Below are 14,664 nucleotides of genomic sequence, written 5' to 3'. Positions count from 1 at the left end.
GGTCTGTGCATAGCAATTTCATTCAGATTAACAGGAGATATAAACGGAGTAACTGCAGAACTGATTCCTAAAATAGGTTAATCTTCCAGGGAGTTTACACCACATACAGCAAAGTGTCCTCTTCAGTCCATTTATTCATTCAGTTTTTATGATCTATTTATCAAAAGCTTAAGTCATGAAGGATATCTAAGACTCTCCATATAAAATAAAGGTAAGTTGACACCAAATGACATCTAGGCCCTTATTTTATTTATATGTACAAATCAAAAAGTGACTTTTAAAATGGAACTCCAACTTGATTCATTGGCTGTGCCCACTATTATACAGACACTGACCGCAGACCACCTTGGTTTTATCTCTCACATATTTTAAAACCAGAAATGTAACCATGACTCCACTCAAATTCTGTCCCTTTTCAACTCTGGATGCTAGACATGTTCTAGCGTGTTCAACTTTGACAACCTTCCCACCCGCATCTTTACTGTCTAGTAGTCAATCCATTACTATTCAATTACCTCTTTCACGGAGTTAAAGACTGGCAGGCCCAGATGAGTTTTACCCCCCTTCCCTGGGGAAATTCCACCTACTAGTTTGGTGCCATATTCCAATGCCTGTTGGCTATGAAAGGTGCCCTATAAGAGATACACAGGAAACTTCAGATGCAAGCAAGAACGAACACTTTTATACACCTTCAAATAAAACATTTAAAAATTGAAGGCACATTATGAACAAATTATAATTAAGAATAAATAATGTAATTAAGAACAAATATATGCCAATAAGAGAAAGTAAATTAGAAGCATATGTCAAAGTCAGAGTAAAATATAAACTACAAGTTTTATGTATGCCATCTAAAAGGCTCATTTCAATGTATGCAAAATTGCAGCACATTTATCAAACATTCTAAAGAAGTGTAATATTCTAAATCAAATTATTGTTTAAAAAAGGAAACCCAACTATTCGCTATTAAAACTGTTGGTACTCTTAACATATTCCTGTGTTTATATAATCTATGTAGAACCAAAGCAACTTCACAGTTGTAAACTGAGGAGAAGAGAAAAGTTTTGGAATGAGATTTAGAAGAGAGGGAGTGATCTCAATCTTGAAGGGAAATAAAGAGGTGCAAAGTTTCTAGATAAATGAGGCAGCACAAATTAATAATGAGGGCAGAGGAGCATGGGCCTGGAAAGGAGGGTGACAGGGGAAAAGTGGAGTAAATTCTTGGAGAGATCTGAAAGTCAAGAGGGAAACTGTTATATGTGGAAAAACAGCGAAAAATGAGCGAGATAAGATCTCACTCTCTGGAGAAAGGTATTAGTCTGCCCACAGCACTCTGTACCCCATGGAGTTTAGTATTGTTAAAATGAAGGAATTCATTATCAAGCAAAGGAGTTACAAAATGAACTGTAACACACACACAAACACACACACACTCTAAAATAAAAAGTGGGATCAATTTAATTAACACAAACAGGGTTTGAGATTAAGGGCCCAAAACTCAGGGCATAAATTTCTATTGAAAATGTATGAAGACAAAAAAGCTGATGCACAAGCATGATGCATAAAAACCTTTCCTTTGAGAATTCAAACAAAATTCATTATGTTATGAACAGAAAAAACAATTCTGGGTATTCACATGGAAATGAAGGCTATAATTAGAGGTCATTTGCACTATATATACACACAATATATAATTACTGCTGAGGAAATTCTGCACCAAAAAAATAAAATTTGCAAAATTTTCTTGGTCAATAAATAAATGTGGAGGCTGCAGCATGGCAGTGGGGAACCCCGGCCACTGGATGCACAGAGGTAGAAAATCATCCTGCAACCCCTCTTCACCCCCAACACACACTTCCCTGAACATTGTCTTGGCCACAAGACTGCACCCGACCCTGACCCAGCACAAGGGCTAGGCCTGCCCCAGGAACACCCCAGGGCCCTGCCCCTCTGCACCAGGAACATCAGATGTGGGCAAGCAGGTTTAGCCCAGCAGGCTCCAAGTATAGAGGGGCTTAGTATGGGGGGATCCAAGTGTGGGGTAAGAGGGTTCTCTGTGGGGCAATCTAGGTGCAAGTGGCTCAGTGGGGAGCCCCTGTGCATCCAGGTCCATTGAGTGGGAAAGGGGGTGTTTCCAGATGCAGGGGGGTCCAGAGGAAGGTGATTGAGGGTCAGCGGGGTAGAAGAGGGCGAGATGGGGCTTGACAGGGCTAGGTGCTGGGGGAGCGGAGCTTGCCGGGGTGGGGGTCCAGGTGCAGCTAGTTGAGGCTCCATAGGGTAGGGGTGTGGGGGGGCTTGTCAAGCTGGTTCAGGTGCAGGGGGGGTGAGGCTTGTTGAGGTGGGGATTTGATGGGCTTGCTTAAATGGGAAAGCCCCAGCTGCTGCCACCAAGGGGACATTGCATACTGGGCTCCTGCCCCTCCCCATGATTCCCCCCATTCCCTCCCCCTTTCTCTCTTCACTATCCCCTGCCCCTATCCCCCTTCCCTTACTCTCACATCCCCCTCCTCTTGCCCCATCCTGCCCCCCTCTCCTATTTCCCCCATTGGCACTCACTGTTGCTCAAAAAACAGGAGAGTTCCCAGCACACAGAAGAGGAACATGACCGGCACTAGTACCCAGGAGGCAGCATCCAAGTGGCACCCTCCTTCAGCTGGGTAGCTCTGCGCTCACAGAAATGGGGGGCAGTGGCTCATGACCCTGTGTGCCCCTACACACCTTGCCTGCTTGGGAGGGCAATGTCCCCCACAAAATTACACCCAGGGGCATCCCACTGCCCCCACTCCACCACCACCACCCACACCCCACCATAGCTTCCCTTTGCTTCCCCTCAGAAAATGACAAGGAAGCAAAGAAATCTGCAGGGGGACATGAATTCTGCAAACGTGCAATGGCGCAGAATTCCCACAGAAGTAATATAATGTGACACATGGACATAATGAATAGCTATTTTACAGTGCACATTAAAGTTTTAAATGACCTTCAGAATACAGCATGCCTTTTTTTCTTTTCTATCAGAGCAGTTCGGCTCCAAATCACAAGATAATAGTTCAGCTAGTTCTCTCCTGCCAATACATTTTCAGACAACATAGGAAAGGCCCACATTTTATATTCCAAATCAGCTTTAAACAGATCACAAACATGATACTCAAGTGCAAAAAAAAAAACAAACCCATTGGCAGCTGCTGCTAATTCATCTCAATGCACTTCTATCTAATGCGGTCTTTTCCTCATTCAAATGTGTAACAATGAGAGAATGTGAAAGGAGGATTAAATGAATTAAGATGACAAAAATTACAGATTCCCTGTGGAAAATAAACTCTTAATTTAAAACAAAAAGCATTGTCTCAATGATAACAGCATTTGAATGAACAAACACTAACCAGAGAAGCTAAAGAGCCCAGTTGCTGAATTTGAGCATGAACTGGATTGGAAACAGTGGGATTCCAGATTGCTATCAGAAATTGAAAATACAAAGAATAAAGTGACTACAAGAGGCAACCTCTTATTCAGAGGTCACAAAGCTTCAATTAACACATACCATGGAGGATTGGTTCTAAACAAAATAAGGATGAAAGTCAGTGGTGTCAAACAGTAACAGAAATATATACAGGATATGGTTTTGCAAAATAGCAACACACAATGCTTGAAGCAAATTGCTTCATCAATGAAAAACATTTCCCTTTATCCAGAAGATAATTCAGCATAAAAAATTCAAAGCAGAAAACAGAAAAGCTCTTTCTACAAAGAATACATATTTTCCTTACAGAACTTTTTGAAGAAATACCTTATATTAGATGTGGTGAGAAGGCTAAATAATGCAAACAGTGATATGATAACTCAGCTTTTAAAAAGTCTGCATTTGCTAGAAGGACATATATATGCACAACAAATGAAACCAAAAATATGGAACACCTGTTAAATCTCTTGGCTACTCAATTTTTTCCATTTAAAGAAGGTTATGCTAAGCATTTCATCTATACCAAAGATACGCACCTGTTTGCCAGTAAAACCCTGGCAAATAACTTTTGTATTTGTATTGATATTAAGATTTTTCCGTGTGGCTGAATAGGAACAGTGACGTACTCCATTCTGCTGCACTAAAAAAAATAAAAAAATAATAAAAAGGTTAATCTCTTGTGTTTCTAGAATCTTACTTTACCCTTCTATATGGCCTTACAAATGTTACTAAACTAAGCCTTTCAACACCCCATGAATCAAACATGACTCCATTCTACAGTTACATAAGGGAAGGACAGAGTCCGAGACTCAGATTTTCAGAAATCTTTAATTTTTGGTGCCCTACTTTAGATACCTCAGGCTGGATTTCCAGGGGTGCTGAGCACCTGTAGCTCCCATTGACTTTGTCTGGAGTGTGGGTAGGGTTGCCAATTCTCCCAGACTGGCTGGGAGTCTTCCAGAATCGATCTCCCAGTGGCTACTGAAATCAATCCGGGAGATTTTAATAGGCTGCTAAAAGTCCAGGCAGCAGCTCCTAGAAGCAACTAGCACATCCCTCTGGCTCCTGGGCGCAGGGGGTCTCTGCGTGCTGCCCCCGCCCCGAGTCCCAACTCTGCAATTTCCATTGGCCAGGAACCACAGCCGATGGGAGCAGTGGGGGCGGAGCCTGCAGGAAGGGGTAACAAACAGAGCCACCTGGTCACTCCTGAACCTTAGAACCAGACATGTCAGTCGCTTCCGGGAGCCACCTGAGATAAGCACTGTCCATCCGAAGCCCACACCCCTCATCCCCTCCTATACCCCAACCCTCTCCCCTACCTCTGAGACCCCTCCTGCACTTAATCTCCCTCCCAGAGCCTGCACCCCACACTCTCTCCTGCACCTCAATTCCCTGTCTCAGGCTCAGCCTGGAGCCCTCTCCCACACTCTGAACCTGTTGCCCCACACTCCAGACCAGAGCCTGCACGCCCTCCCACACTCCGACCCCTTACTCCAGGCCCCCACCCTCACCCACTTGCACTGGACTGGGTCAAGCGGGGTTTTGGGGAAGGGGCAGGGCAGGGATAAGGCCTCAGGGAAGGGCCAGGGCAGGGCATTTGGGTTTGTGCAGTTAGACAGTTGGCAACCCTAACTGTGGGTGCTCAGCATGTGAAGAGTCAGGGCCTGTTTCCAAAAAAAAAAAAAAAAAAAAAATACACCCCACAACAGAGGCCACTTTTAAAAACATGGCCTAAGACTTAACCACGGCCACAGAGTGAGGCATTTCAGAACTGGGAATAGAGCCAGCTCCTCAGTCCCAATAGCCAAGGTACCACACAGCCCCGAGTATATACATAGATTACACCTTAGCCAATATGAAACATCTAGGAGGATCACTCAAGGCTAAAGATTCAGTGAGAAGCTTTTTCCAATAATTTCCTAGCTGCTGGGGCTTAGAAACCACAAACCTAAAATCATGCTTGGACTTGTGGGGAAAAGGAAGGCCCTCCATCACCACTTTCCATCTAATTCAGCAAGAGAATGCTTGCATGTGCCTCTTCTCACTGCTTTCAACACCCTAAAGATATACAGCTAAAGAAAACCAATTAGTACAGAAATTGCATACTAAAAAGAAAGGGGACTTGCTAGCTAGGTTGGAGGCTGTGAAAAGCAATATTAACATACAAACAAATATCACTTTTCACAGCAGACTTGATAGCTGGCTGGGAGGCTGTGAAAAGCGAATTTTGCATGTTTGTTAATATCACATTTCACAGCCTCCAACCTAGCTAGCAAGTCTGCTGTGCAGTCTGCACTAGTAAGTTTGCTGTAAAAGCTGTATGTTTTGTTAATATAAATATCACTTTTCACAGCAGGCTTACTCAGCCTGGGCAAGCCCCAGCACAGCAAGCAGTGTGGGGGGGAGGGGACACCCTGGGGTCCCAGGGCCTCAGGCCCAAAGTCCTACGACCCCCAATAAGGTGGGTCAGGAACTCACTGGCCATCTGGAGTCCCAGGTTCCCCCATTGTGCCTACATGTCTCCAGAGGCAGTGCAGGGCACCAACCCCTGCTGGCAGCATTAGCAAACACCTAGGCAGCCATACACAGTAGCAACAGGGAGGGGAGGAGCTGCTACTTTGCCCTCCACCACTCAGGAGGCTGTCCTGGCTGCAAGAAAAGTGACTGGTAACTGCATGCGGCACGTGGCCACATTTGGGAAACACTGGTCTAATGTCTAATAAAGCTTATGCTCAAATAAACTGGTTAGTCTCCAAGGTGCCACAAGTACTCCTTTTTTTTTTTTTTTTTTTTTGCAAATACAGACTAACACGGCTCTTACTCTGAAAACTGGTCTAATGTGTGCACTGTATCTGAAGAGTAAATGGGGAAGGTCTGCTTATCCTAACCATGTCCAAAAAGTGACTGTAAAAATGGCATAATAAGGCCCATGTTTATTGTTTAAGATCTTCTCTATACTGGGAAACACCAAGAATCCTAATCCTAACTTATTACTTATTGTTTGAATTACAGTAGTGCTAGAGGCCCCTGTAACACTTTCCCAGAGTATCCAGAGCTGTGAGCACCTAATCACCACCACCTGCCCTTAGCATGAGGAAGTTTTGTATATGCCTGCCGTGGATCAGCTCCCTGAAACCACCAGCCTCTGGCAACATAAGCAGAGCTGCTGAGCTTTCCAGGCCTGACTCACTCTGTGTCGATTAACGATAGGCGCACACCAACCACCGTGTCCTCCGAGCGTCCCTCTGGAGTGCCCAGCCCCAGTTATGCCGGACGCTCACAGAACTTTTAGATGCTCTATTCACAAAGGAACAGTACACATCAGCTTGTAAGATTCAACTCAGGATCACCACTTCACACACAGCATATATTTTTACACAGTGAAAACAAGAATAAGTTTATCAAAGAAAAGAGATTCAAGTGATAGGGAGTGAGAATACTGGAAGCAGACGGTTGTATATAAAACAAAATTACCACGTTTTCTAGAGAGTAAACTTAACTAACAAGGCATTCCCCTATTTCCTACAAAATAACTTACTCCAAGGGCTTTCCAGCTTTTCAACCAACCCTGGCTGAAATCCCTTTTCATGAAGCCAACCCACTGTCAATTTACTTCCTCAGTGAGGGACACCAAGGTCTCTCTGCACCCCCAAATATACCTGAACATACCTTTGATGTTCACCTGAAACTACCATTCTCCTCCGCCTTCCCAGTTGTTTACTTCTTTCTGTTAATTTCCTTCTCAAGGCTCTACAAGTTCTTCATTAGCATTTGACTTAGCATGTCATACAAGTCAACTAGCACACCATCTTCATGGTGGACCACTGTGTATAAGTGTTTCGAGCCACCTAACCTGGAGAAGGGGGTCTCCAGAAATGCTACCTTTGTGTGATCTGCTTTTAACTAAAGAGCTAGATAACATAATTTTTAGTATATAGACACTTAACTGGTACACTGATCATAATCATTATGACACAGGCTTTCATTAGAGACCTCACATGACAGTCCTTTGGTGAACCCAGGGGATCCCTGTATTCTCTGCCAGTTGGCATCCAGAGGTTCTTGGGTCACAGCCCCAATCAAGATCAAAGCCCCATTGTGATAAGCACATAGAATGTAACTATCCCTGCCGCAAAAAGTTTGCAATCTAAATAATCAGGACAGAGTTAGGATAAGAGGGAAACAGAAATGGACAAGTGAAGTGACATCCCTAATTCACAGTTGTGAAGAGTCAGGGCCAGGAACAGAACATGTGTCTTGATTTCCAAGTAAGGCCTGTATCCACACTGCCTCTCCACAGTTCTAACGCCAATTCAGCTGACCAATTTATTGGGAGTTAAAGTATTCCAACGTAAGTTTACTCACAAAAAGCTCTGTGTACTTATGACAGAATAGGTATTTTTCACTCTACTAGAAGAGGTCTGAAGCCTGGTAGCTAAACATCAGGCAATTTGTTTCTGCTGTAAAATGTATGCCTTTTGCACTCGTACAGCTTAGCCTAGTTTTAATACAGTGCAGCAACCAAAGTGGCTATGTCCAGTGAAGACAGATTTTCAGTACAGACAGCTCGAGCCGACACTGCTACTCCACCACTTTAAAAAGCTGCAGCACAGTGAGTCTGGTCAGCTTTCCTTGCTGTTATTTAGAACCCTGTTCATTTCATAGGGGTCCACAAGAATCAGGAGAATTTTATTCTCTGCTGCTTGGAAAAGCTTTGAGCATCTGCAGATTCAGGATCAGGGTGTATTCATTGAGAGGAATCAAATACAGAAGCGTGGCAGGGGCACAGCAAAGACATTCCCTTGCAGCAGCTGAATTAACGGTAGCATAGCAAATCCACACTGTTACTCCAATAGCCAGGAGGCAGGCAAAAACGTAGAGGAGGGTAACTCTTCCTCCTACATCGCCTTGAAATAGTCAGGAGGTTTTGGGCGAAGGCACAAATAGGAAGAGAAAAGATTGTTCCTTCTCCTCTCCAAGATCTACATAAGGTATTGGAGAGAGGCTTCCAATTTCAGACACCTACTGGTTGGAAAATGTAGCCCCTAAACAGGGTCCACAGAAAGAACACTGGTGAAACTCCAGAAGCTGCCTCCTCGTCCCTTTCCCCTTGTCCCTAGCCCCACCCCTCACCCCCATCAGCCAGGAACAGAGGGATTGCTACTGGATAGCCACTCAAACCCAATCTTTTGTATATTCCTTTAGCTAGGTTTAGTCCTTGGCCTATTTCATGACCAATAATATCTCCAAGCTCTTTATTGGGTGAGGGAGATAGGACAGAGTGGATAACAATCAAAGTTTTCTGGGAACCATCTCCCCCATCAGATTTTGTTATTTAAAATTATAATTTTCTCCTTTTAAAACTAAACCTTTTAAAAATGAAATCTGAATTTAATACATAATATGTTAAGGCCTGAATTTATTCTAATCTCTTAAAACATTCAATAAAAAACTCTGAATCCATGAGCCTCTATCAAAAACTAACTAAACAGCTGCTTCTCTGTATAAAGAATCAGGGAATAAACCTCTAACTTTATAAATACGGCACAACAGGTCATGTACTGTATTAAGGGCTTGTTTTCTTTAATAAAAAAATTGTATGCAGTTTTCTGTGTTTAAATTCCAATTACCGTACTAATACAACTTGACAGATCATGAGCAAAACATCAATTTAGTGAATAAGCAATATATCATTCACCATTTTCTAACATACTAAGAGTGTACAATTAGAATCTGAAAATATTGAGCAATACAATTGCTTAAATAAATGTATACAATTATAGTGTACCCTCCTGGGTAGCAAAAAGATGTACAAGATCTAGCGTAGAGATGCTTTATGTAGGTGCAAATCAACATGATTTAATAGTTATATCAACCAAAGGCAATGCATCTTTCTTTAGAAAAGATCTGAAGTACAAATTGAAAAGTAGATTAAAATTGAGGCTTTCCACTTGGTGATTTAAATCAATCCACTAAGATGAGAGGAAACATGCAGAAGCCAACTTTGGAAAAGATACACCATAACCTCTTATGTGAAGAAAAAAATAAAATGGAGTGATGATATGAAGGGACAGAAAGTATAATAAAAGCAAGAGGGCTGTAGCAATATTTTTTAAATAGTTTATTGAATAGCAAGTTGGTGTTCCAAGTACATACAGTACCCCACTTTCCTCTTCACCTTTGCCTTGTTTTGTCAATCAGGATCAGCAGCTCTTGTTCCTCATCTCCAAGCATTCTTGTCAAGTGCATCTTCCAGGCTGACACCAACCTTCATGTCACAGAACCATAGAAATGTAGAGCTGGAAAGGACTTTGAGAGGTCATCTAGTCCAGCCACCCTGGCTGAGGCAAGATCAGGTAAAAGCAGACCGTCCCCTGACAGATATTTATCCAACCTGTTCTGTCCAGTGCTTAACTATCCTTATAGTTTGAAGCTTTTTACTAATATCTAACCTCAACCTCCCTTGCTCCAGATTAAGCCCACCACTTCTTATCCTACCTTCACTGCACACAGAAAACAATTGATCACAGTCCTTCCGTATAACAGCTCTCAACAGTCATCACATGTAATCAGATATTCCTCATTTTCTCAAGATTTAACATGGCTAGCTTTTTTTAAGCTTTCCTTATAGGTCAGGTTTTCTAAACCTTTTATTATTTTTTTTTTGCTCACCTCTGGACTCTTTCCAATTTATCCACATATCTCTTATGCATCATGCCCAGAATTGGGCACAGTATTCCAGCTGAGGACTCACCAGCGCTGAGTAGAGCAGGATAATTACCTCCCACATCTTACATACAACACTCCTGTGAATACACCCCTGAATATTAGACTTTTTTGCAACTGCACCACATTGTTGACTCATACTCAATTTGTGATCCACTATAATCAAGATCTTTTTCAGCTGTACTATTGCCTAGCCAGTTATTCCCCATTTTGCAGTTGTGCATTTGATTCTGCCTTCCTAAATGAAGCAGTTTGCACTTATCTTTATTGAATTTCATCTTGTTGATTTCAGACTAATTCTCTAATTTGCCAACCTAGTATTGAAGTCTAATTTTGTCCTCCAAAGGATTTGCAACCCCTTGCAGGTTTGATGTCATCTGCAAGTTTTATGAGCACACACTCTATTATCCAAGTCATTCATGAAATTATTAACCAATACTGGACCCAGGACTGACCCCTGCAGGACCCCACTAGATATGCCCTCCCCGTTTGACAGAAACCACTGATACCTACTGAGTACAGACTTTCAACTAGTTGTGCACCCCCTTATAGTAATTTCATCTAGACCACGTTTCTCTAGTTTGCTTATGAGACTTATGTGGGGCTGTGCCAAAAGCCTTACTGATATCAAGATATATCACTTCTAGAGCTTGCTGCCCTTGAGCAAGCCAGTAACCCTGTCAAAAAAAGAAAATTAAGTTGGCTTGGCATTATTTGTTCGGATCTGTGCTGGATATGCTTTACAATCCTATTATCCTCTACGTACTTACAAGCGGATTTAATAATTTGTTCCAGTATCTTTCCAGGTATCCAAGTCAGGCTGACCGGTCTATAATTCCCCAGGTCCTCTTTGTTCTTCCTTTAAAGATAGGTACTATAGCTGTCCTCCTCCAATCCTCAAGGACCTTCCCTTGTCCTCCATGAGTTCTTCATAGAATCATAGAATATCAGGGTTGGAAGGGACCCCAGAAGGTCATCTAGTCCAACCCCCTGCTCAAAGCAGGACCAATTCCCAGTTAAATAATCCCAGCCAGGGCTTTGTCAAGCCTGAAAGTTTCTCAAAGTTAACTGCTAACAGCATTGAGATTGCTTCAGCTAGTCCCTTAAGTACCCTAGGATGACTTCAATCAGGCCCTGCCAACTTGACTACATTTCACTTATCTAAATATTATTTAACTTTCTCTGACTCCTAATGTATTTTAAGGCAATAAGAAGATATTATTTAGGTTCTTTGCTAAGTAAAACTCATTTTGTGTCTTAGCCATTCTGATTTTTGTCCCTACACGCTTATGCTATTCTTTTCTACTCCTCAGCAGTTCATCCATGTTCCCACTTTTTGTAGGATTCCTTTTTGATTTTCCAGTCATTAAAGAACTCCTGATGGAGCCATACTGGCCTCATATTATCCTTATCTGTCCTTTCCATCAGGATAGTTTGCAATTGTGCCCTTAACATCATCTCCTTGAGAAACTGCTAGCTCTCCAGAACTACTTTTTTCCTTAGATTTTCTTCCCATTGGATCTGACCTACTAGTTCTTGGAGTTTCCTAAAGTCTGCTTTTTTCAAGTCCAATTTCAGTATATGTGCTGCCGAAGATTGCAGAAACAAAAAACCTTCGGTGAGCGTCTTTCTTCCTGATGCCTTGTCGAAGTTTTGTAAAGGGAGCAGAAAGGGATGTTTGGTTCAGCAAGAGTAGAAACTGATTTAGGCTCCAATCTGTAATTTAAAGCACACAGGCAGATAGCTGCACCTTCATGGAGTTCCAAAGAATTCAGGGAGCTTAGTCGCCCATATGCTATCAGTTGTAGGATAGAAGCCTGACAACTAAGGGACCAATTCTTCAATGGATTCCAAATGAGCAGATCCCTGTGCAGATCTCCATTGACCTCAATCTGTCCATTCAGTGCTCACTACAGGATCTGTGTCTAACTTATTACACAGCGATACAGCGAAACTTGCTACACACAGCACTGCCAACTGCAAAGTAAACAAACTAAAGGCAAAGAGAATGTTTTCGCAAATCTCTTTCAGTTGTAGTAATCTTAGGTGTTACTTGTAACTATTATAACCACACAAAGTTTTCAGGCAGAATTGAGATTTTCAAGTTTAAATAAACTTCACAATTTTTTAGTTATTAGTAGGGACCCACCATACCAAATTTGTGGCCAAGAAAAATACATCATGGACCGTGAAATCTGGTCTCCCTGTGATATCTAGTCTTTTGTGTGCTTTTACCCTATACTATACAGATTTCACAGGGGAGATCAGCATTTCTCAAATTGGGGGTCTTGACCCAAAAAGGAGTTGAGGGGTATGGAGGGAGAGGCGTGTTGCAAGGTTATTTTAAGGGGGTCCAGTATTGCCATCCTTACTTCTGCACTGCCTTCAGAGCCGGACAGCCAGAGAGCAGCAGCAGCTGGCCATGCGCCCAGCTCAGAAGGTAGTGCCCCACCCGCAGCAGTGCAGAAATAAGGGTGGCAATACCATACCATGCCATCCTTACTTCTGCGCTGCTGCTGGAAGCGCCTCTCCCTTTAAAGCTAGGATCCCGGCCAGCAGCAGTCACTGCTCTGTGGCTGCCTAGCTCTGACAGCAGCGCCATCGTCAGCAGCAGCGCAGAAGTAAGGGTAGCAGCAACCTCCACTGAATGCATCCGATGAAGTGAGTGTAGCTCATGAAAGCTTATGCTCAAATAAATGTGTTAGTCTCTAAGGTGCCACAAGTCCTCCTTTTCTTTCTGTGGACACAGTCTAACAAGGCTGCTACTCTGAAACCTACAAATAACCTTGAGACTCCCTCACAACTCCTTTTTGGGTCAAGACCCCTACAATTACAACACCATGATATTTCAGATTTAAATAGTTGAAATCATGATATTTATGATTTTTAAAATCTTATGACCGTGAAATTGACCAAAATGGACCATGAATTTGGACATTAAAAAAATACCATTTGTTCTTATCCTTTCTAGAAACCCCCCCCGTTTGTTCAATGCTGGCCTTATGACATACAGGACTTTCAGCTAACAGAGAAAAGGAAAATTAAAGGTATTTTAAGAAAGAACAACAGATGACCACCTCTGATTTTGCTGGCTGGCACAGCACCACCCAGCACCATCAACAGTTGGGCCTGCGTGTTCACGCTTTCCTCACCATTTACAGTACTATAAGACAATGATGTCCTACACAGGAGGTTTCCTCCAGTACACGTTTACTGAACTTCGTAACTTCTCACAGATTTCTCCCTCTCTTTTTAAAAAATACAGGCCGGCAGCAACAGGTGTTAAGCGCCAGAAGGAAAAGTTTGCCGAACCATCGCACATACAACCTTTTTTTTTTTTTTTTTTATTTTGAACAGCTACGAAGTTTTGCTAAAAGACCACCTCACCTGTACCCTCGGAAGGGCCCACGGAGGGTTGAACGCTGCCTGACAGAGCAGGGACACGGGCCTTTAAATACCTTTCCGGACCCGACAGAGTTCTGCGCGGCTCCAGAGCGTGGCCTCTTTCCCCAGCAGAAGCTGGGCCAAGAACAGAGATGCCCCCACCCAGCGCGCCGCTCCAAGAGGAGACTGAAAAGCAAGGCAGCGGCGAGAGCACTGGACTGGGACGCAGGAGCACGGGGCTCTTCCCCCGGCTCTGCCCCCCATCCACCCCGCGAAGGGAGAGAGTGACCCCAGCTTCCCCGGCAAAGCGCTTGGCGCTGCACGGCTGAGGCCCGCCCCGGCGCAAGGGCCGGGACCGGCTACGGGCCGGGACGTCGCGCTTGCGGCGGAGCGAACCGCGCCCTCCTGTTACCCCGGGCGGCGGCTACACAGCGGCGATCCCCGGCCCCCGGGGGGGGGGGGGGACCCAGGAGGAGCCCGGCAAAGAGCAGCAGCAGCGGGCAGCACCCGCCCGAGGCACCGAGCCGGGGGCAGCCCAGCCCCGCGGGGCCCGGAGACACCAAGCCCCGCCCGGGGAGGAGCAGGGACACTGGGGTGTCTCTTCCAGCCCCAGGCCAGACCGGTGTAACCCCCCCCCACCCCGGCCCAGGGGGGGGGACCCTTGAGGCCTCCCCCCAGCCCCGGCTGCCAGCCCGACCTAGCGCCCGCGCGGGAGGCGGCCCGGCCCGGTACTCACAGAGCAGGAGGCGGCCCAGGAGGCGGGAAGCGCCGCTGCAGTGAGACATCGTCTCCTTCCCCAATGACACGGGGGCCCGGCGGGCGGCGGCGCTCGCGCCCGCGCGCGCAAGCAGGCGGCCAGCGAGAACGCCGGAGGCCAAACCGCCCCTACACCCGGCTCTGCCTGGGCAGCCCCGCCCTGCCACGGGGATATGGGGCCCGGCGCTGGCCCGGCCACCAATCCCACATCTGGCCCTGCGCGGCGGCTTCGCAGCTGGCGGGCAGGGGTCCTCGCGAGCTGAGGGCAGGACCCCGCCACGCAGGGGCTTGTGGGGCTTGTAGTTCAGGGGAGGAGGGAAGAGATGGCGGAGGGCTTA

General features: G+C 44.9%; 1 protein-coding gene across 1 annotated transcript in view; it reads right to left on the bottom strand.

Moving 5' to 3' along the window:
• The window catches only part of SUCLG1 (succinate-CoA ligase GDP/ADP-forming subunit alpha), a 29,605-nt gene extending 15,143 nt beyond the window's left edge, over nucleotides 1–14,462 (bottom strand). The window contains exons 1-3 of the mRNA XM_084627113.1: nucleotides 14,307–14,462; nucleotides 3,997–4,100; nucleotides 516–632 (exon numbers count right to left, since the gene is read on the bottom strand). Coding sequence (XP_084483239.1) covers nucleotides 516–632; nucleotides 3,997–4,100; nucleotides 14,307–14,355 — 270 coding nt within the window. The 5' untranslated portion in view covers nucleotides 14,356–14,462. The remainder of the gene's footprint in view (nucleotides 1–515; nucleotides 633–3,996; nucleotides 4,101–14,306) is intronic.
• Nucleotides 14,463–14,664: the final 202 nt, after the last annotated feature.

This window comes from Lepidochelys olivacea, assembly GCF_965140295.1.
Source record: "Lepidochelys olivacea isolate rLepOli2 genome assembly, chromosome: 4".
In the NCBI taxonomy this organism is placed as follows: Eukaryota; Metazoa; Chordata; order Testudines; family Cheloniidae; genus Lepidochelys; species Lepidochelys olivacea.
This window is presented reverse-complemented; position numbering and strand designations above follow the sequence as displayed.